Source organism: Opisthocomus hoazin, chromosome 8, assembly GCF_030867145.1.
Source record: "Opisthocomus hoazin isolate bOpiHoa1 chromosome 8, bOpiHoa1.hap1, whole genome shotgun sequence".
Classification (NCBI taxonomy): domain Eukaryota; kingdom Metazoa; phylum Chordata; class Aves; order Opisthocomiformes; family Opisthocomidae; genus Opisthocomus; species Opisthocomus hoazin.
Window position 1 is genome coordinate 20,080,854 of NC_134421.1, and position 20,440 is coordinate 20,101,293.

At 42.3% G+C, this 20,440-nt stretch overlaps 1 protein-coding gene across 1 annotated transcript; it reads right to left on the reverse strand.

Moving 5' to 3' along the window:
- Nucleotides 1–619: 619 nt before the first annotated feature.
- On the reverse strand, nt 620–20,165 carry GAS2L3 (growth arrest specific 2 like 3). The gene is made up of 11 exons (XM_075429048.1): nt 20,092–20,165; nt 17,553–17,589; nt 16,424–16,549; nt 15,058–15,105; nt 13,937–14,105; nt 13,433–13,551; nt 11,828–11,969; nt 8,113–8,176; nt 7,302–7,440; nt 5,786–5,893; nt 620–5,068 (listed from the first exon to the last, which is right to left on the reverse strand). The coding sequence occupies exons 4-11, from the start codon at nt 15,085–15,087 to the stop codon at nt 3,680–3,682; spliced, it is 2,160 nt and encodes a 719-aa protein (XP_075285163.1). The 5' UTR covers nt 15,088–15,105; nt 16,424–16,549; nt 17,553–17,589; nt 20,092–20,165; the 3' UTR covers nt 620–3,679.
- Between the last annotated feature and the right edge of the window lie 275 nt (nt 20,166–20,440).

Sequence of the window (20,440 nt, forward strand, 5' to 3'; positions counted from 1 at the left end):
CTTAGACAAAGCTGAAGTGGATGATAAGTATATCTATATGATGAGGCACCAGCATCAGACTGGCAGGAACTGAAGCCACTTTGGAACAGGCAGAGAACTGCAAGTATTAAAACATTTTTCAAAAATCAAATAGGGAGAAAAAAAAAGACCCAATTCTCCTCTCGATAAAACCAGTTAGGTTTCTGTAATGGATGGCAACAGACACAGAGATGGGTTTAAAGTTTGTTGACAAGATTTAAGCATAGAAAATATTTGCACACAAGTGCTTTATATTTCAAGTAGAGCTGCAAAGAATAAAACCCTGAGAGGTATATCTGAAACTACTCAGACACACTGTCAGCTAGGAAACAGTAGGAAGCTCCTTCTACTCAATTAGTTGTACTGAAACCAGGGTCAGAGTAAAGAGATCTTGAACTCCAAACAAAGCAATGGATTAGCAGCAGCTACTTATGCCTTTACAATAACCTGAGATGGAAGCTACTATTTATGTGGTGGTAGAGTGAAAACAGAAGCCTTCTGAAATACATTCTCCTTCCCTCCCCACAAAAAGATGACAGTAGAAAAAAAATGTGTGCATGTAAAAAAGGTGCAATGTATGTTTATTTAAAATAAGCACTCATACAGAAGGACATCGATAACACATGGAAAATTCAGTCAGATTCTTACTCCAAGTTATCTTTCCCTCACAAAAAGTAATATACAAGCTCAAGATTAGATTTACTATTTGGCAATGTAAACGTTGCAAAAAGAGTATATATTTCCATTAGTAGGTACTTTGTTACATCTTATTCTCGGCTCGCCCCACGTTACATGACACCCGTAGTTAGAACATGACCATGAAGTTGGAAACTGCAATACTCATAGAACTTGGACCATGCTCAAACACACTATTTTTGTAATAAAACCAAACCAAGCCTACCCACACGTAACAGGTGAACCACCTTTAAAATGGTCCAGTCTATTACATGAGATAATGGATCACAAAGATGAAGCCATCTGCTTCACTTTCTGTGAAGGCAGAGTTCAAAAAGGTAGATGTCGAGATAGCTTACTCTTGGATAGACCCAACAGTCTCGGTGTTTAAATTACTACTAAAAACACTGTAAATGGTTTAATGGGTGTTGTGGTTGACCCCAGCGTGCAGCCAAGCACCCATGCAGCTGCTCGCTCACCCTCTCTCCCCTCCATCCCCAACAAGACAAGGGAGAGAAGAGCAGTAAAAGCAAGAAAACTCACAGGTTAAGACAAAAACGGTTTAATAAGTGAAGGAAAGAGCAAAAAAATCAAACCACCAAGTGATGCAACGGCAATCACTCACTACCTCCCACAGGCAGACCAGTCTGCAAACAACAAGCACCTTAGAAGCCAACCTCCCCCCCCTAACTTCTTCCTCTACCCCATTTTTATTGTTGAGGGTGACGATATATGATATGGAATAGCCCTTTGGCCAGTTCAGGTTGGCTGTCCCAGCCATGTCCCATCCCAGTCTCCTGCCTACCTACAGCCTACTCACTGTGGGGGCAGAGTGGGAAAAAGAGAAAGCCTTGATGCTGTGCGGGGACTGCTCAGCAACAGCCAAAACATTGGTGTGTTATCACCACTGTTTCAGCCACAAATCTGAAACATAGCACCATATAGGCTGCTACGAAGAAAGTTAACTCTATTTCAGCCAGACTCAGCACAGAAAGAAAGCCTAATGATTCAGCTATTAATCTGTGTGAGATCTATCACATCGTGGATCACTATTTGGAAGCCTGAAATCAAAAGCAAGTCATCTACTGTAAAATGCTTGCAGCATATGAAACCGTGTGACAAACGTATCACATCTGAAAGCAGTCCACTACAATTGACATTACTCTTAACATCTGCAGTAGTGTCTTTGACCAGTGCATTTATAAAACAAGCAAGCCCAAGGCCTTCCCCAAACATACAACTTCATATGTGAGCTTGTAGGACTTGTGTCCATGTGATTAAAACTGATCTGTCTTCCTCCTACAGTTTGGATATTGGTATTTATAGTTTACTCCCAGTAGGTTGTAAGCAGTATTGTACAGTAGATATGCATAAATAGAATCATAAAAAAAAAAAAGCTAACAAGGTGCTCAGAAAGGCAGTTCGTGCTCAGAAAGGCAGTTCAGTGACTTTGCCACAGCACATGAGAACTCAGTTTACGATGCATGCTTACTCTAGTTCCCAGGGGGGAACCATCAGAAACTGGAGTTTCCATGCATCTCTTCTCCTGCCCATAAGTAAACATCCTGGGAATGGAGAGCAGAAGTGATGGTCTGTGGAAATCAGCAGTGTCTCTCCACAGTCCTTGAGAGCTCCTCAGTGTTTGCAGGAACCAAAATAACCCAAACACTACTACTCTCAAAGACAGTAAGTTTTTCTTAATCTACCATAAAACTCACTTCTGTTAAGGGTAAAGGTGTTGAGCACCACAGATGTTTAACCCACTGAAAGCCTTCAGGAGTTGAGAGTGTAAACAGTGCATAGCTTTCCGGCACTTTCAGATGTGTAAAGGCAAATGCAGTCCCTCGTTACCTCTTCAGAAAACTACTACTCACCTCCAGAAAGTAATACAGGAGAGCCAATAAGGTCTCAGTAAATAAAGCAAAAAAGGCCACTGCAGACTAAGACTGCCCACAAAAACTAACTTGTAGCACTGAGAGAAGTAATTAGTGATTCAGTTTTACACATAAAGGCCACTCCTGCAGAGCAGTAAGGCTCTGTCAGAGCAGGTCAGTACTCGCAGCTCTGCATTGCTGGAGCAGGAGCTGTGTTGGGGCTCCATCCCTGGGGAAAGTGCCCTCCCAGAAACTCAGGAGCATCTCTCCATGCAGCAAGAGCTTTCCTAGAAAGACTGGGCTCACTTATAGTCAGATCTGAACATGAACTAAGGAAAGTTATCCACCCAGATTTTTAAAAGTAGCATTGCTCACTGAAGAGATCTGTCCTGAATTTGAGAGGCTAAGGCACAGCAAGAGTGGCATCCGGGCCATGGTTTTCCACGTCCAACTTAACACAAACCAAGAAGGCTCCACTTCCAAGTGAGCTGAAGCCACTTTAAGGCATATGGGGGGCACAGTGAACACTGATAATGGCAGATGTCAAATTTAGACATGACCAGAGATTTCTTTCTCTTTTGAATACATGCAGGTGACCCAAATGTGGGTTCTGGGTTACTGGTGAACTAAAAAAAAAAACCATAGTTTTGTTTGAGGTATTAGAAATTTTACATCTTGAGCACAACTCTATCGCTTGCCACGGGCCTTGATGTAGGTGTACCAGAATCACTCAGGCTCTGCGCTGGGTAGACAATTCTTGGGCAGGTTTCGCTCCCTTGAACACAAGAAGCAGCAAAAGCAGCAGCCCTAGCTCCCCTTTCCTCTCTCCCGCCTTCCCCGCCGCAGGTCAGGCTAGCAGCAGACAGGGATATTCTCTATTCCACAGTGCTACCCAGCAAGTAAGTTCGCTTCTAAATATACCCAAATAGAAGTTTCTAAACCGCAAAATACATACAGTTCTTACTGTAAGTTATGCAGCAAAATGTAGGTTATATCTAATATTTAACGGTAAGTGTAGTGTTGTTTAACTTTTTTTCTTTGTCCTCAGTGTAGCAGATACAAGAGGCCCATTTGAACAAAATTAAGATTTCCACAGAAAGTAACAAATAAGTTTACTTTCTGGGTTTTTTACTCCCTGTCATAACGAAATAGTGATCATCTTGCTTGTTCTTCGTAAGAGGACCTCTTGATACACCAGGTGTTCCTTTGTTACATGCCGTTGCTGATTTTCCCTTAGGGAGAAGCTTCTTGGCTGCTGGGGCCAAGCCTTCATTTGCTTGCAAGCTTTTGGTTGAAAGCTGACCTTTTGCAGAAGGCTGCACTGGCTTTTTGGTGACTGCCTCTTTGGCTGAAGTTTGAGGAAGCCGCACAACAGATAAGGGAGTGCGTTCAGGAGGTTTGCATGAAGTGGGTCCAGCCCGAAGGGGTCTACGGACATTTGGCTGCTTATTGACAGCCGATGATAGGTTTTTGCTTGTAGATACCAGCATAGCTGGTGACTTTGATGCTTTGCTAGCTCCAAGGGAAGGTGCAGAAACTGAGTGTTTTAGGACTGAAGCACTTTTCAGGTTCCTTGTCAGGTCAGAAGCTGTTTGTGGAGCTTTCTGAGGATGCTGAGACCCAGTTCCTGTGGTCTGAATAGCATTTTCAGAAGGAGGTTTTGCAAGGAGCTGCTGAGAATGTGTAAGCTTGGCAACAGCACGCAGATTTGTAACAGGCAGCCAAGCAGCCCTTGAAGCAACTGAAATTGCTTTGGTTTTAGCGACAGATGCAGGTTTGCATTTAGCAGGGACACACTTCTGTCTCGAAGCCATCGTTTCAGCTGTCCCAGGCAAGCGAGATGGCTGGGTTTTAGAGGATGAGAGGGCAGGTTGCTGCACCGGTGCCGGGGAGCCCTGAGCCAGGGCAAATTTCACCTTGGGAGCATCAGGGGACCAAATACGTTTGCGCAATGTTTCGGAGTGAACAAGAGCTGTCCTCGTTCCTGCAGATGAAGAGCTTTTGCTTACAGGATGCAAAGCAGCAGAAGCTGGTGAGTTGTGTGCAGGTGGCTCCAGTTTTTTTGAGGTGCCTGCTAATGGTTTGAAAGGAGACTGCACACCTGTCGCTGAAGACCCTTGTAATTTGGACCTGACTGTCAATGACTTGGCTGTGGAGGATGGAGGCACTGGCACTTTTGGTGATGCCAGGGCAGGGGACTGAGGACGTTTAGATAAAGCCTTCTTGGCACTGGCCCCAAGACCTGGAGCAGGAGTAGGGGGCTTTGATGGCTGCTTTTGAAACATATTGACAGCTGACATTGGATTCATAACAGGAGGCTCCTGAATTCTAGCTGACGAGTTGGGGACACTGTCACTGGTGACCCCTTTCTGAAATGCCAGGATTTTTTGTTCCAGAGTTGCAAACTGAAGCACTCGGCACGGATCATATTTAAGAAGAAAACCTTGAAGAGTGTCCCAGCCTCCACCAACACGCACCATCACATGCTTGCCATGTAGCATCTGAGAATGGAGGAAGAGGGGGTGGGAGAAGGAGAAGAACAGGAGAAATTTCTATCTCATTTTATGCAGCATTATGTCTTCATCTTACATTAACATATATTGAAATCCACTAGAAATAGGACCTGCTTTCTTACAGGGAAACATTTTAAAAAAAGAAAAGTTATGTGGTAAATAAGGTTTATGCTTTCCAATTCTTTTATTACATAGCTTCTCCTGCAGAGACAGTCCTTATGTGTTGGGAAATAATGAAAGCGTATATAGAGAAGACATTTTAACCATTCTGTCAGCATCTTTATTTAGTATACAGAGTTTTGAATACAGGTTTTGTTCAAATTATGGATGTCCTCGTAACGAACTTATGCCTGAAGAGAGTGCTCAACTAACTTGCAAATCATAAACCCCGAGTGTTCAGGTTTTGAACAAGCAACATTCTCAGGATATTCCACAGCATTATCCTTATTTATATTGCGAGTTGTTACTGAAATTTTAGAAATACCACAGAAAAGCATTAACTTATTTAATTTAGAGTGGTTGTAAAATCAATGGTTGCAAGCTCTAAGTAGTTACACCTGATTTGAATAGAGGACTGGATGACATGGTGTTCCCAACCTAAATCATTCTGTAATTCTAAAACAATACCATAAAAGTGAGGTATTCCACTTAAATTATTTATCTCCCCATTATGAATATAAATTGGAATTCTGAGAAACTACTTACTCGTATGAAGAGTATTTTATCTCCCAGTCTATAACGTCCCTCTGATAAGTATTCAATTGAAAATCGATGGGAACAACTGCAGGGAGGATCTTCTGCTATATGTTTAACCTAGTTATTAAAATTGAAAGCATTTGTTTGTATTTTGACAGAAGCATGTGTTTAATAGTTTATTGAGCTATTTAATACAAGAAAAGATACTGATATCTTCATCCCATAATCTAAGAAAACACTAGCATTCTGTTCCCTCAAAAGAAAGTCTCAGCTACATAGAGCTTCAAAATGTAGAATAAAAGATTAAAAGAAAGAACAAACTACATGTACAAATATTTTGAGTTGTTCCAGTGCAATTTTCATAATTTCTTCAATTTTAAGTCATCTATACTTTCCTTAAGATTTGTCTGTAACACTATGCATAGTAGCATAAAATCCAACCACAACTTTGTAGACACACTGTTAATGGTCCTTAAAAATTGAAACAAGTGCCTGGGTCTCTCCTGTGACCAGATCCATCGCTACACCTGACCCAGGGCTACTTCAGTGTTCTCTCTAACTTTTTGTAAGGCTTTCATAAGTTTATCTTCTATGTGACACCTAAGAAAGAAACTACTGAAAAAAGGAGACAGGTAGCCCCCAAATAAGGGGTGAAACACTGGAACGGGTTGCCCAGAGAGGTATTGAAGGCCGCATCCCTAGAAACATTCAAGGTCAGGTTGGACAGGGCTCTGCGCAACCTGATCTAGTTAAAGATATCCCTGCTCACTGCAGGGGGGCTGGGATAGATGACCTCTAAAGGTCCCTTCCAACCCAAAGAATTCTATGATTCCAAGTACAGGGTTAGAGAAGGTGTGCCTCTTACAGCCACTTAGAAACTTAACAAAATGGAAGGTCGAGACTATTGACAAGCAAGAAAAAAAGTAAGCAAGGATCTGGTAGCTGACATGCCCAAAGAAGCACAAGTTTTACATTACCACACAGAGAACTTTTAAAATAAATGAATTCTAAAGTCTCAACATGCATTTTTAAGCAAAATAGGAAAGTTGTTCATCATTCCTTTTGGACCAATTCACAAGATGTATAAATCATTTGCTTTTCTGCATACATATTCATTTCCAGTTGGTACAACTACAGGTTTTATTTAAGTCTTTTTCAAAAAAGTTTCATCAAAGCCTATTTTAACATTTGATGAAGTTTTATGAAAACATCACATTGAAGAGAAGCATATGTTACAGCCATAGAATATTGACACATCAGAAAAATTGAATGAAAGTATTTATTCTACTCAAAGAAGCAATGAAGGAGGGGGAGAGATCAAGGCGAGTTATGCACCGAGGCATTAACTCCAAAACATATAGGACAGCATTTTGCTTACATTTTCAAAAAAACAAAGTCAAGAGGCGCATACCCTTCTGCTTTCTATTTAAGGAGGCTCACAAATATTAGATGGAAACCAGCCTATGCTTACTGAAAGTACTAAACTTAGTGCTTGATTTAAAGCCCATATCATGATAATACTCACTGCCTCATGTAGCTCCCCATGGTGACAACATGACTTTGCTGTGCTAATAGGTGATGGTGGTCCAGAGGTCATCAGCAGTGTTTCTTCTAACTCAATTTCCTTCTCTAGTTTTACTAGTACAGGAGGTTCAACTCCATACCTCAAACACAAAAGTACAGAGTTAAATTGCTAATTTACTAAAGAAAACAAAAAGACTGATGATGATAACAAACATGTAAAATTCTGCATGGCTTGAGTGACAGGGAACAGCACTAAATCAGTCAGAGGAATAACTGCCTTGATAATGCAAAGAGAAGGAGCAGCTCTGAGTTTCTACTAGAAGTCCTCCCTAAGATGGTCTTGGAGCTACCACAGAAGGCAGTAAAAATACTGTCAAAACCACAAAATTTAGGTCATATCCAATTTAGTTGGACTATCTTAAAGCTTCCAGCTCTGCACTAGAAATAAATTTAAAGTCTAAATTTAGAGAATGATAAACAGATACCTACTAAAAAGCTTAAAAAATAAAGACCTTGAAACTGTATTTAATGTTCAGCGAGTTCTTCCAAGATGTACACGTATCTATAAGCTGAATGTAGAATTTAAACATACAGCTATAAAAGCAGCGTGGTTCAGCACCTCTTAATGAAAAGAGTACAATAAATACTTGAAGAAATACTCATATTATACAGTGGTCCTAGAAAAACTACTCATTACTTTCTGAGCAGAATTAATATCTACCGCATTGCACTTTATGACCAGATTGTCTTAGCTTTTACTTAATAGAATGTATTCTTCCATTTCTTGTTAGGAGCATGTGCAGATCACACACCTGGATACAATGCGCCCAATTTCCAACAGACAAAGATACACTTGTCTTGGATCCTTGTGCAAGACTGAAAGGGAAGAGAATAAAAGGGAGTTACAGCTCATATTTACTGTGGGGAGGCCTGTGCGATTAGGTACAGAGAAGGTAGGATACAGAATACATGACTAACTTTGCCATCATTCTACCCAGAGGGAAGCTACATTATCATGGATAAAGCACTATATGCTTTCCAACTCTAATTTTCTGTTCCATAAAGTGTTTAAACCAATCCTGCTACTCCCAAAATCAAACTCTTCTCTACCTCCTAAGAGATATGCACTTTATTTAGTTTAATGCTGTTCCTTCTTGATGTGAACTGGAAAGAGAGATCTAAGAGCTTTGCCTTCCCTATTCCCCAAATACATTATCGCAGTCTTTAAGACAAAAAGCATTTAACAACTGCAAACAGGAAAATATACTCCACCTGTTCATGCTCGTGCATTCACACACAGATAGGCACGCACACTGTACAGGTGAACAACCCCAGGAGAATACACTGCAAGGGACCTAGCTGACAAGCGGATGGCTATACAGCCAGTCAGCCACAGTGGTTTAAACCCTTGGCTGTGAAAGAATAACCCAGGTGACTTGTTACCATTTCGGTTGTCACTTTAAAAGTTTCAGGTGCCAGCAGGATCCCTCCATATGGCAGATTCACCCAGATCCACTGGAAGATACCACTTTGCCAGTGGCAGCTCCCCTACCCCATGCTATATCCTCATTTCACCCTGCCCTGTCAGCCCCCCCCTCCTGCCTCATCCACCCAGAGGTTTTCTTCAGAATTTGGTATCTTTGTGAGGCTGTGTCTGAATAGGATTGTCAAAACCCCTGACCATAAGGAGGCGAGAACGACATTGATCATTCAGATTTGAACACTAGATACCGGCTTTGCTCACAGAAAAGAAGCAACACTATTTCAGATATGTTAGTAGCGCAGAGTTTTGCACTAGGCTTTTGCTTCTCGAAGACTGTGCCCACATTAACCCAGTTAGTGGCCAATGCAGAGGCTGCTTTGCACTCCTCAATTCAGAGCAGCTCTAGCAGCTGCGTGCACTTGACTGTGTAGGCACACTAAATGACCATCAGGAGAGCTGAAGAATGAGATGGAAGAGTAGAGTGATAGCCAACTGGTGTGAAGATGACTGTGGCAGGTCTTCTGAGTTCTCCTGACACTTTGAAATGAAAACATTCAATTATTTCTACTGCTGCACTGAAGAATGGAAGAGGCAGAAGGAAAATAATGTCTGTTTTGATTTCTTGAAACTTCCATCTTTAGGCGTGCAAGAAAAAAGAAATAAGGCCATGAACAGAGAAAGAAAATAGTTTAAAATCTCACACACAAGTAACTACTTCCTCCTCTGTCCCCATTTAAGCCTCAAAATTGAGATGGTCTCAACAGGTTCTAAGAACAGTTGTATGAATTCTATAGAAGACAAACCATCCATGTGCTCTCTTCACCAGCTAGGAATACTGCCTAATTACTCAGAAACCAAAGGCTAGGAGAAAGGTCCCCTCAACCCACACACGACACCCTTCTTTCCCTCCCTCCCCCCCAGTACAAGAAATGGGAAAAACTGTAAATACCATTTTCACACAGTGTAACATTTACATGAAACAAGTCTGACTTTCTTCACACTGTGCAGTAACACTATTCAGTAGAAACTGCAAATTCACTCTGAAGAGAAACTGAGACTATCTTTTCATCTGTATTTACAGATGAAATCTAACATCTTTCTTATGTTCAACTTGATATTTAAAACTACTTTGCTTTAAGTAAGAATGCATATTTCCTAAAGTATAAGCCCATTACGAAGTCACATGTTCTTGTTCACATCCTCTACTCCAGTTTGTAAGTCTACTTTTTAGAAGATCTGATTATGAAGGGTAAATCTAGAATAGAAAGTTGACAGAGCCATAATCTAAAAGGTACTAGAAGTCATTTCATCCTTTTTGTGCGTGTGTTTTTTGTCAGCTGTAACAGAAAGTGGTATAATTTTCCTAAATTCAGAAGAGAAAAATCCAAATATACCCCTACCAAAAAAACCCATTTGTTTTGGCTTGATGTCAAAGGGCATCCCATGATGGTTACTGTCCCTTTCTGCTGTCTCATGAGCCACTTATTTCATTCATAGCTATCCACACTTTTCAGAAGGTGTTGTTATATGTATCTGATGGGAAAAAGACAATAGTCAAATTGTCTTTCCCCTTCATAAAGCAGGGCTTGAAAGTTTGATGGAGAACACCAGTGGAAAGAATGTTTCATCAAGGAAGCTGCAAGTCTGCTCATTTTGATTGCCAAAGAGACTCACAGAAGTTATTTATGCCACAAAGCAAGCTTGTGTCATGAGTTGCAATCAGACTTCAAAACACTTCTTGGCTATGAGCGAAAGCCACAGCATTAGGAAATCCTGTCTGCTTATCTCAGGGAGGCTAAACAGGTTTTAGTTACCTATCCACTTACAGGAACTAAGATATTTAAGCAATGCAATTCATACAAGTTGAACTGAAAAAAATATTAAAACTAATTTTCTTAGAGCTCAGTTCTCCTACTCATCTGTATTTTATGGCACTGAAAAAAGACACACTCCTGAGTTAAATCATAATGAGACAGATGCAAATGAGGATGTTTTCTCAACTATTTCAAAAGATGACTTATCCAGTAGAGAACGTACAGGCAGTTCAACTAGAAGGAACAAAAAGCAGTTCATGAAAACAGTGCCTCCCATTTAAATAGCATTAAATGGCACAAAGACTTCAAGAAAATCTAGTAAATACTGTGACACATTCATTTGATTACTGAAAACAAAGGTACTTTGCAATATTTTGCTATTCTGCTTGACAGGCAGATATTATGCCTTTTTTTTTTGTAAAAAAAACCCAAACCAAACAACAAGAAACCAGTATTTGACTTGCCACATAAAGGTTTGCATTAATTAATTCTTACTGACATAATAGCTGGTAGAAGAGTATTTCATTATTTACCATGCAATGAAAGCAGTTCCTCTTAATTAGCACTCAAAAAAATTTTATTCCATCTGGGAGTATCAATCTAAAACCTGTTTGTTATATGGGACAGACTGTGCACTGGGGCTGGCATACACACAGTTAGCAATATTTATTATTATAACTATCTTATTAAGCATGAAAATGCAAATTGTTTAGAATCATGTCAAGTAGGTCCTGAAGTAAATGTTAATTACCAACAGACTGTTGCCACTTCAAGCGCAACGCCCTGATGTAGTTACCAAATTTAGTAGTCATGAATACATTATTCTGAGGGCTTTCTGTAACAAGAATGAGCTCTAATACCAAATAAAGGATCTTATTGTGACTTGACTCTGTGGCCCTGTGGTCTTGTCACTTCTCCTCCGTTTCTCCATGGGCCTTTCTACAGAAGGAAAACATGCAAGTTTGCTGCACAGCTGTCACTCCCCCGTTCATCCCACATGGCAACCTTTAGAAGTTTGGAAAAGCATCATGTGTGTTATAGCAGTCACTGAACTGATTTTTCAAGGCTTTTACTTGAATGCTGCCTTAAAACAGATAAAAGCATTAATAGCTTGCACGAGACAGGCACAATCATGACAAAGGCTTCCAAAGACTATACAAAAGAGATGTCCCTGATCAGGTAGTTATCCACATACAGATCAAAGCAAGTCTTACAAAAAAATAGATTTACCTAAACCTTCAGATTCAAAGAGATAAGTCTCATCAACTCCAATGGCCCTACACCAGTTAAGAAAGTTGGCTGTATTATCTCTGGCAAAAAAAGATCCGGATGGAGCATCCTTCTTACATGGAACTTTTCTCATAGGAAAACTCTGGCAAGGGAAGAAAACAAAAAGTACATTGTGCACATCAACATTGCCAACAGATTTCAAAGCATATTTGCAAAGGAAAATAAACCCTAAATTCAGAGCACAGAAACAGTGGTCAGTAACTATTTTGTGTTCAACCCACGATGTATTCTATTAAAAAAAGCTACACTAATATAGAAGACATTCCACATTTTCATTGTGAAAAGTCACAGAGTGAACGATCCTTAGCTCTGCAGCCTCTCCCAAAACTGCCTATACAGTTGCTACCCCTCTTCCCCACATGCTGGGGTAGGAGTTTTACTGGTGGTTTCACAGGTCTGGATAATTATTCCCCCTTCCCAAGCTCTGCTCACAGCAGCAGAACAAGCACAGCTAGAGAACCCCAGATCAACTAAGCTATACTTAGCTGCCAGATTGCAACACGTTAGAGCCTGTTCTAGAAAGCAGAGGGAATTAGAAGGGAGCAAGAGGCAGTTTCCTTTAAAGCAATTCCGTACTTATTTGTTTTTAAACTGGCATCTTCAAAACTAAAAAAGCAGTTCAAAGATACACAAGTTGTGCTTCTTGTCCTCCTTAGAAAAACCGCAAGGACTTGCAGCATTCATATGGCTCTTGTATAAATACCATTTGGCATCCTAAGACTGCTGTCTTGTCCCCCCTCCAACTATATAATAAAATAATATATAAAAATAAAATAATAATTCTAATATTAATAAATATATTACTTACTGGTAAATATCCATTATTTAAAACTATCATTTTTGAAAGCTAAACACAAAAAAATAGTCTGAATATGGTGAAACAGTTCCTCCTGCCCCCAAGGGAAACACTAGCAATCAGGGCACATTAGCTGAGGATCTACTATTTGACAAATCCAAGAATTACTGTAGCTATATGGGGTACCTATACATTGAACATACACCACCTGAACCAGTGTTACATGGTTTTATACTCCAAAGTGACAGATCAGTTTGGAAGTCAGACTTCCACAGACTGGAAGTTGCTTGAGATTCACGTTTCAACTCAGCCTTGGTTCATAACAAAAACACTGAAGCTCACCTCCCGGTACATCTCCGTATTTTCATGGCTGACCTATATGCTAGAGTTTAGCCATCAGTTTCTGGCATAAAGCATACCAGCAAGTGCCAATGACTATCTTGTTACCAACCCACACTGATGTCAGGGGAAGAAACTCCAGGCTTGGACTAGAACGTCCTCTGGCAAGACTTCTGCTGAAATCAAACTAAAAAACTAGTAAGGACCTTAGGATTTGATTAACAAAGCAAATAAGTAATTTGTTGCATGTGGCCAGTTTATCCATCTGTAAAGCCACACTGTTGTTAATCAGTCTCTGAATACACAGTACACAGAACCTTACTTTGAGAAGTCTCACTCACCTGCTTTCCTTTTACTACTACTTGCAATTAAAGAGTTATACATGTATTAAAAATCACAGTATGACTCACCCTTAAATTACTTGAGCTACAACATTTTTTAATTGTGTTTTGAAGAACGCCAACCAATTGGCAGAGTAGTTCCCCATTATCAAGTTCTTCTAGCAGTTGTTCTGCTTTGACTTCTATTCCTAAAAAAAAAGGTCAATATTAGAGTTAGTCCACAGAAGGTAAAGAAGTTTCATATGAGCTTAGAGGCAACTCAGACAGTATTCCTGTGTTAAAGACTGAAAATTAGTAGAAATACGTAAGTAAACTAAAATTAAATATCCACTTAATCACATTTTAATTAGACTAACAAGATTCAGAAATATGAATTAGAACAATTAATCATCCTACCTCTAAGAGGTGGCAGCTAATAAAATCTGAAATCAAAGCATGCCTTTTAATGCAATTCTCCTAGCCATTCAGGCTCAAATACACCAGGTCTTAACAGTACTATAGATAATAAGTCTCAGCATTGACTGGAATATTGCAAAGTGCTTTGAAATGACAGGGATTTATTTTTAACCTCACCCAGCAAGCCAGACAGCCAGATTGACAGATCTTCTTGCATAGGCACCAAAGTTGCTTCATGCCGCACAGATATCCACTGGTCATACAGGCACACGTCTGCCAAACCCGGCCCATGTCTGGGAGTCAGAGGACTTCGTGGGCTTAAGGGAAGGTCATCTCCAAACCACACCTGCAGAAGATTTCAGTAAGCTGCAGACACCGAGCTCTAGTATTTGCAGTCAGATGACAAAAACTTGCAGTTCTGAATTATGCTAAAGATCTACTACTCAAAGTGTAAGTGTTCACTCCCCTTCAGACAGATACACCAAACCAACACAATAGTAATCACGAACGGTGCAGCCCTCATTAGTAACTCCTGCATCAAAAGTATTACTACATCCATTGTCTTATTTGGATTTAAAATTACATACTTTCAGATATTAAATTAAAAAAAACATGCATTAATTTGTGGGTTGTTTTTTTTCTTCAGCACATTTTAAGTAATGAAATATGCAGCTTATCATGTAATTTACTATAGAATACTGATTTCTCTAATCAAACATTTCAGAGGCATTTTGTGTTTAAATGGTTAAAATTATGATGTTAAGAGAGGAAACATATTCCCATGCAAGAACATAACACACTTCTTGGACATGAATCCTTAGTATTTCTCTTAAGGATTACATATTTTCAAACTGAGAGATACCTTTACATTTCAAGAAAAGGACCATACTGAAATTTCACATACAAAATTCCCAAAGACAGAAGAGTCCTTCTGGTATTCTTAACTACTTTCCTTCAGTTCAGTGTGTGTGTAAAATATATTTACTTAAGTGATTATATATCACTTAATATAAGGTTTTCAAAAAGCGCCTCAATCATCAAGCAAGTTTTTCAATGTCAGCCTTTGGCTTCAAAATCTTCTTCGGTAGCAGCACTCAGGAAGAGAAAGGATCACCTATCTGATACAACACTGGGTTATCCATCTTGTCACAATGATCCATTTGTAAAATGGGAAAATTATTAATTTTATTTAACTGGAGATAAATCTGGGAATCCTAGCATTTCATCTGCTTCAGGGTACATTTTTGCATTGAAAAAAAAGTATTATACAGGATTCAAACATTACAAAAGGCATTTACCTGGACTGCATTCTTCATGGTCACCTGCATTTACATTAGTTTCTCACCCTGAGGAAAGAGAAGAGAATTTCTAATAGAGTCCCTCCTGCTTTCATGAAATCCCAAGAAAAGCCCCCTAGTACTGTTTTGGAAAAATAAGAACAAGTCTAATCGGGAACGGAGGGGGAAAGAGGAAAGTGTCTTAGTAGCTAAGGTTTTGATCCAGTACTCGGTCAACTTCAGTTCTCTGTACTTAAATAAAACAGCAGTTATTACAGCACAAAGTAGCAACTAACTTCGTATGCATAAATAATAGTCAAAGGTTTGCATGATTTTATGGAGCTGTAAGGCATTTACTTTGTCAAAGTGAAATATAAATACTTCAAACCATTCTTGGATTTAACAACGCTGGCATTCACCCTTTCCTTCTAAGCTATCGTATCTTGTACATGCATGCATACACATATATGCATCCTGAATTTACATTAAATACTTTGAAGATTATGAAAATCTTCAAGAAAGGAAATGATTTTGAAGAATGAGATTTCTTCTTGCATAGATATATGAGAGAAATCAATGTTTTTATAAATTTCTGTTGGGATGTTGACTTTCCAGGCAGCTAGCCACACCTATGTTTTCAACTGAATGCTGCTAACTACTGCAGCGATATGGTTATCAGGACAATTCCCTGGCAAAACAATCCTTAATGAAAGTTTTAGAGGCAGTCTGCTCAATGCTTTCGCTCCTGAAGCCAACACAATATTTTCCAGCAATGCTTTCAATCATGGGAAAACCCAGCACAAACTCTACACTGGGCTGGGGATCAGCAAATCTCTCCATGTAGGCTCCAGGTCTAGACATGCACAGTATTACCAGGTTAGCTGCATACACACGTACCAGAATTTCCTCAGTGTAATTCTCCACAGTGATAGTGGAGGGCATCACAACCTCAGAATGTACCTGTGTGTGTCTCAAAGCCAGTTAAAAATAACTCTCAAAAATAACTCTCTTGCTCCATTACTTAATAGCTGCAATAAAAATTCATCTTACTGATGAAGCTGGAAAACAGATTGCAAACATTGTCAGACAGTTTTAACTCATCTGTTTTCCTTTAAAAATAAATAACTTCCCTCTCCTGTCCCAGATGTTTAAGCTTTATACGTAGATGGCATTCTTCTCTCCTCCTCCATCTGTTGCACAACCTGGCCTTCCTACAACAAAAGGATGAATAGCCCATCACAGAAGACCCAATTCTAGTAAAAATTCCCCCTCTTCCTCTTGCCCAGAAAGCAGCATGGTGCCACTTCCTCCTCATTTTTCCCTCCCACTGCCTTGACCCTCACATGCTACATAGGCCCACACACGTCAGACACTTCAAACAACTTACCTCTATGACCAGCAAACAAGCAACCAGTTTTTTGGGCTGAAGCCACCTGCTTGTATCAGGACTGCTAGCACTTCTCAAATTCTGTCAAAGACACTCCAAATGATATGTTTCCCCCTTCTTTTATTTCTAGGGAAGGAGAAAAAAAAAAAAGACACATCCTCTCCTTGATGTCATTTTTCCTTCTATGAATGAACAAGTGAAGCGTAGGGTATATACCAAGCATTACTAATGAGCATGTTATGCTTCCCACAGCTTAGTCCAGTGGAATACATTTTCCTTTAGCATAAGAAAGCTATTGTCCCAAGAGAGTCACAGTAAGAGGCTTCATTGATTAAAAAAATAAATAAAACAACAGCAGAACAGCAAGTAGAGAAGCTGGTCTCATTAAAATAAGGAGCTCCATATAGGCTAACAAGAGCTCTAGCATACTAACTGCCAAGGAAAAACAAAAGGCAGCCTAATTCACAGGCAGCACTCAAAACATGAACAAAGCAAAATATTCACACAGCAGCTATCATAAGAATGCTCAGCATCTGCAGTTTTGTGGCATGTCTAACAAAAACTAGTCAAAAAAAAAAAAAAAAAGAAGAGATTGAGGAAAATTGTGGCACTTGAACTTCAAGCGCCTGCTCTTCTAAAACAAGTTATTTTGTAAGTCCAAACGCCAAAGGGCTCTCTAGAAAGTCAAACAGCGTCGCTTATTATCAGGGCGTCTGAATAACACTTAACAAAAACCCCTCTGATGATATAGACTACCCTGCATGAATTTTGAGCTGAAAAATTAATATAGTAACAATTACCTATTTTCACATCCCAAGCAGTCCAGCTCTGAGATTGCAGGGAATACAGATTAATATATTCAATTTACAGTGAGGGGCATGTGATCAGAAGACCCAGAAGTCTGCCACCTTCAAGTAGTCAGCCTGCAAAGGTGCGGAAGGTGCTGTGGCGAGGCGAATACTGCAGTACCAGGTAGAGTCATAACCAAATCTGACTACTTCTAAAACCAGTTGGGTTCCCTGCATCAAAAATCTGTACATAATGAATGAAGCAATTATTTGATATTGAATTCAGGCAGCTCCAGCTAGAACCACGTCAGTTTCTACACACACCAGTTTTATCAACTCACCTTCATTCAACAGGCATTTGGTATTCAGGGCTTACAGCTGTGAAAGAAAAGACCCCAAAATGAAAATGCACTGTATCATGTCCCATGCATAGTCTCATGCCATGCCATTCCCATTTCCCGGCCAGTTGATATCCCCAAGGTCCCTAGGAGGGCTCTCTACCTGCTTCACCCCTTAAAACAGGGGAAGCACCAGAAACCTTCAACCTCTTCTCGACTAGGGGGGCAACGAGCCCAGCAAACGTAGACCTCTCCCACCACCCGCACCACTCTCAGAAAACACCTCATTTCTGCTGGCGCTTCTGCTGCCAGTAGGCTCCATGGGATGGGAGGAAAGGAGAAGTGTTGCCTAGGAGCACCTTACGGCTGGATCAATACAGCGACAATGATTTACTGCAAGATGGGCAGTCAGCCCCAAATGATACATTGGGGAAGGCAGGATCTGCCTTCGGCTGGTCGACTGCCAAACCTCCAGTAAAGGACTAGAGACATGGATCAACATTAGGAGAGAGAGGTGAGAGAAAAAAAGGTGCCCATCTTCTGACACTTGGCATAGGAACAGGCATTTCTCAGCAAAGGGGATGCAGACACACCCCGGACCATGACCCACGCAGGACAGCCTCACAAAACTGTAGACAAGATAGCCTGCTTAGTGTCAGTTGTATCCGGTTTCACAGATCATTCACTGGGGCCCAACCAGCAAGACATGCTGCACTAATTACAAGCCATTCTTGTAGCACAAGATGAACGGAGTCCAAGTCTCCTTTTACTTCACTGTACAGTTTACAAAGAAATAAATAAAAAACCCCCTACAACTCCACAGATATTTCAAACATAGATGAAGCAGCCATCGACTTAGCTTAAGTGTAACCTAAAGGGATTCACAGACTTATTAAAAAGCCTCGGGTTCAAACTCATTAAAAAAACCTTGAGTAGAAACATTTACATCTTCACCCTGTATTTAAGAAATATAATACATCATCTTCTATTCCATCGACACCCAAAGGCAGTCACAACAGACTAACCTGGAACAGCTGGAAACTGTACATTAGTCTTGACAGTACCTACTGAAAGCCACGTTTTTAAACACTCTGAAATGAAAGAAGCTGTCAAGTCAGTATCTGTTGAAACCTACTACAGCATAGTCAAGATTTTTTTTGGTACACATACCCTAACATGCAGAAGAAAAGAGGCAGGCACAACAAGACATCCATGGAGCAGAGCGCTACCCTCTCCTACTCTCTCCCTCACTAAAGAAATTACAGCGCCCTTTTGTTGCAACCCTGAGTCAGCAGGAGCTCTGCTTCCCTGGGGAGGCCTCAGAGGCACGCAAGAGAAAGAACCAGACCAGTCGGTGCAAGGTGAAGGGCTTTAAGGTGGCAACCAACTCCTTACATGAAGGCACGCTGAGCGTCCTCCTCGGGGACTGCCTTCCCTCACCGCTCTGTGACAGCAGCGAGCCCGCTCTCCCCTTCCCAAGGGCAGCGCAGGCGCTGGATCCACCTGTCCGGGCAGAGAAACCCGCCTGGAATCAGGGAGGAGCACTTCATCCCGACGCGCAGACGGCTCCTTTACCACAGGAGCATCCAGTCTGGGGAGAGGCAGGTTAGCAGAAGACACGTTACCCCTGCCTCCACAGACAAACCCCTCTCTCCCTCCCGTTTCCACCCCACGCTTCTTCCAGCAGAGCGACACTGAGGGGAGCATCGCTTGATGCCCAAGAAGCGGGCTCCCGGCTGGCCACAGTCCGGAGGCATTTACTATGACTTAAATATAAAATCCTGTCTTATCGTGAAGGATCCACCCAGTACATTCAGAATTACAAACACAGAGGCCAGCTATGCCTTATAGGTCCTAAAGGCAGACATGTACTTTTTCCCATGTCTTGATCTGATGCTGTGCCAAAGGTGACACACGGCATCCCTGGAACACAGCCGGCTTTCGGGCACAGCAAGGCGCCAGACGGTGTTCGGCTTGCTCAGCAGTACGAAGGATTTTAGCCGAGAGCACCAGGGCAAATTTCCTACAAAAACATCACCGCGTCCTCCGACGCATGCGTGAGGCACAGGAGAGACTGGTCTGCAGGGTGCTGTGCAAACACTCTCCCCTCTCCCGTCCCCGGGGGAAGCTCCGCGGCACTTCACCTCCAACACCCGCGCCGGAGAGGCTCGCTCGGCCGGGCGGGACCTGCTGCCCCGGGAAGGGTGACCGAGCCCAGCCCGGTACCGGGGCTCCCCGCGACGCTCAACACGTTTCCAGCGCTGCCCTACAGACAGCCGTGACCGACCGAGAGCCACCGCTCCGGAGCTGCGCGGCCGATGCGCCGGCCCCAGCGGGACCCCGCCGCAGCGCCCCGGTACCCACGCAGGGCCGGACCCGCCGCCGGACGGCGGCCCCTCACGTTCCCCGCGGGCCGGGACACCGCCACTCCCCCGGCCACACCCCGGTGAGGGGGGGAGAGCCGCGCACCGCTGCCACCGCCCTCCCCTCACGCCGCCGCCGCTCCCCGACCCCGTGCCGGCCCGCGCGCCGCGGTACTCACCGGCAGCTGCCACCGCGCCGCGCTCCCTCAGCTCCGGGCACCACGGCGCCCCCAGCCGCCCCGCGCCGGCTGCTCCGTTCGAAAGGGCCAATCAGCGCACGCGGGGCGGGGCAGTGCACGCCGCACCTGGCCCGGGGCCGCGTCGCCGCCCCGCCCGCAGGCTCCGGGGCGGCTCCGGTGCGGCCGTGGTGCTTCCGCCGCCCTCTCTCCTGGGCCGACCCCCGCGGCCCCCGATTTATCTGTCCGCAGCCCGGAGGTCCCCACCGGAGCCCCTGGCGGTCTGGGTGAGGGTCCTGCGTGAAAGCAGGGGCCTCGGCGTCCCCGCCTTGTATCACCGGCTGCGCTGGGA

Excerpts from the sequence above, each read along its gene's own strand:
- GAS2L3 (XM_075429048.1), bottom strand. The coding sequence starts at position 15,087 with ATGCAGGTGACCATGAAGAATGCAGTCCAG. Across the intron at positions 5,894-7,301 it reads ATGGGGAGCTACATGAGGCA|GTTAAACATATAGCAGAAGA; the intron begins GTGAGTATTATC and ends TTTAATAACTAG. Across the intron at positions 5,069-5,785 it reads ATAAAATACTCTTCATACGA|ATGCTACATGGCAAGCATGT; the intron begins GTAAGTAGTTTC and ends CTCCATTCTCAG.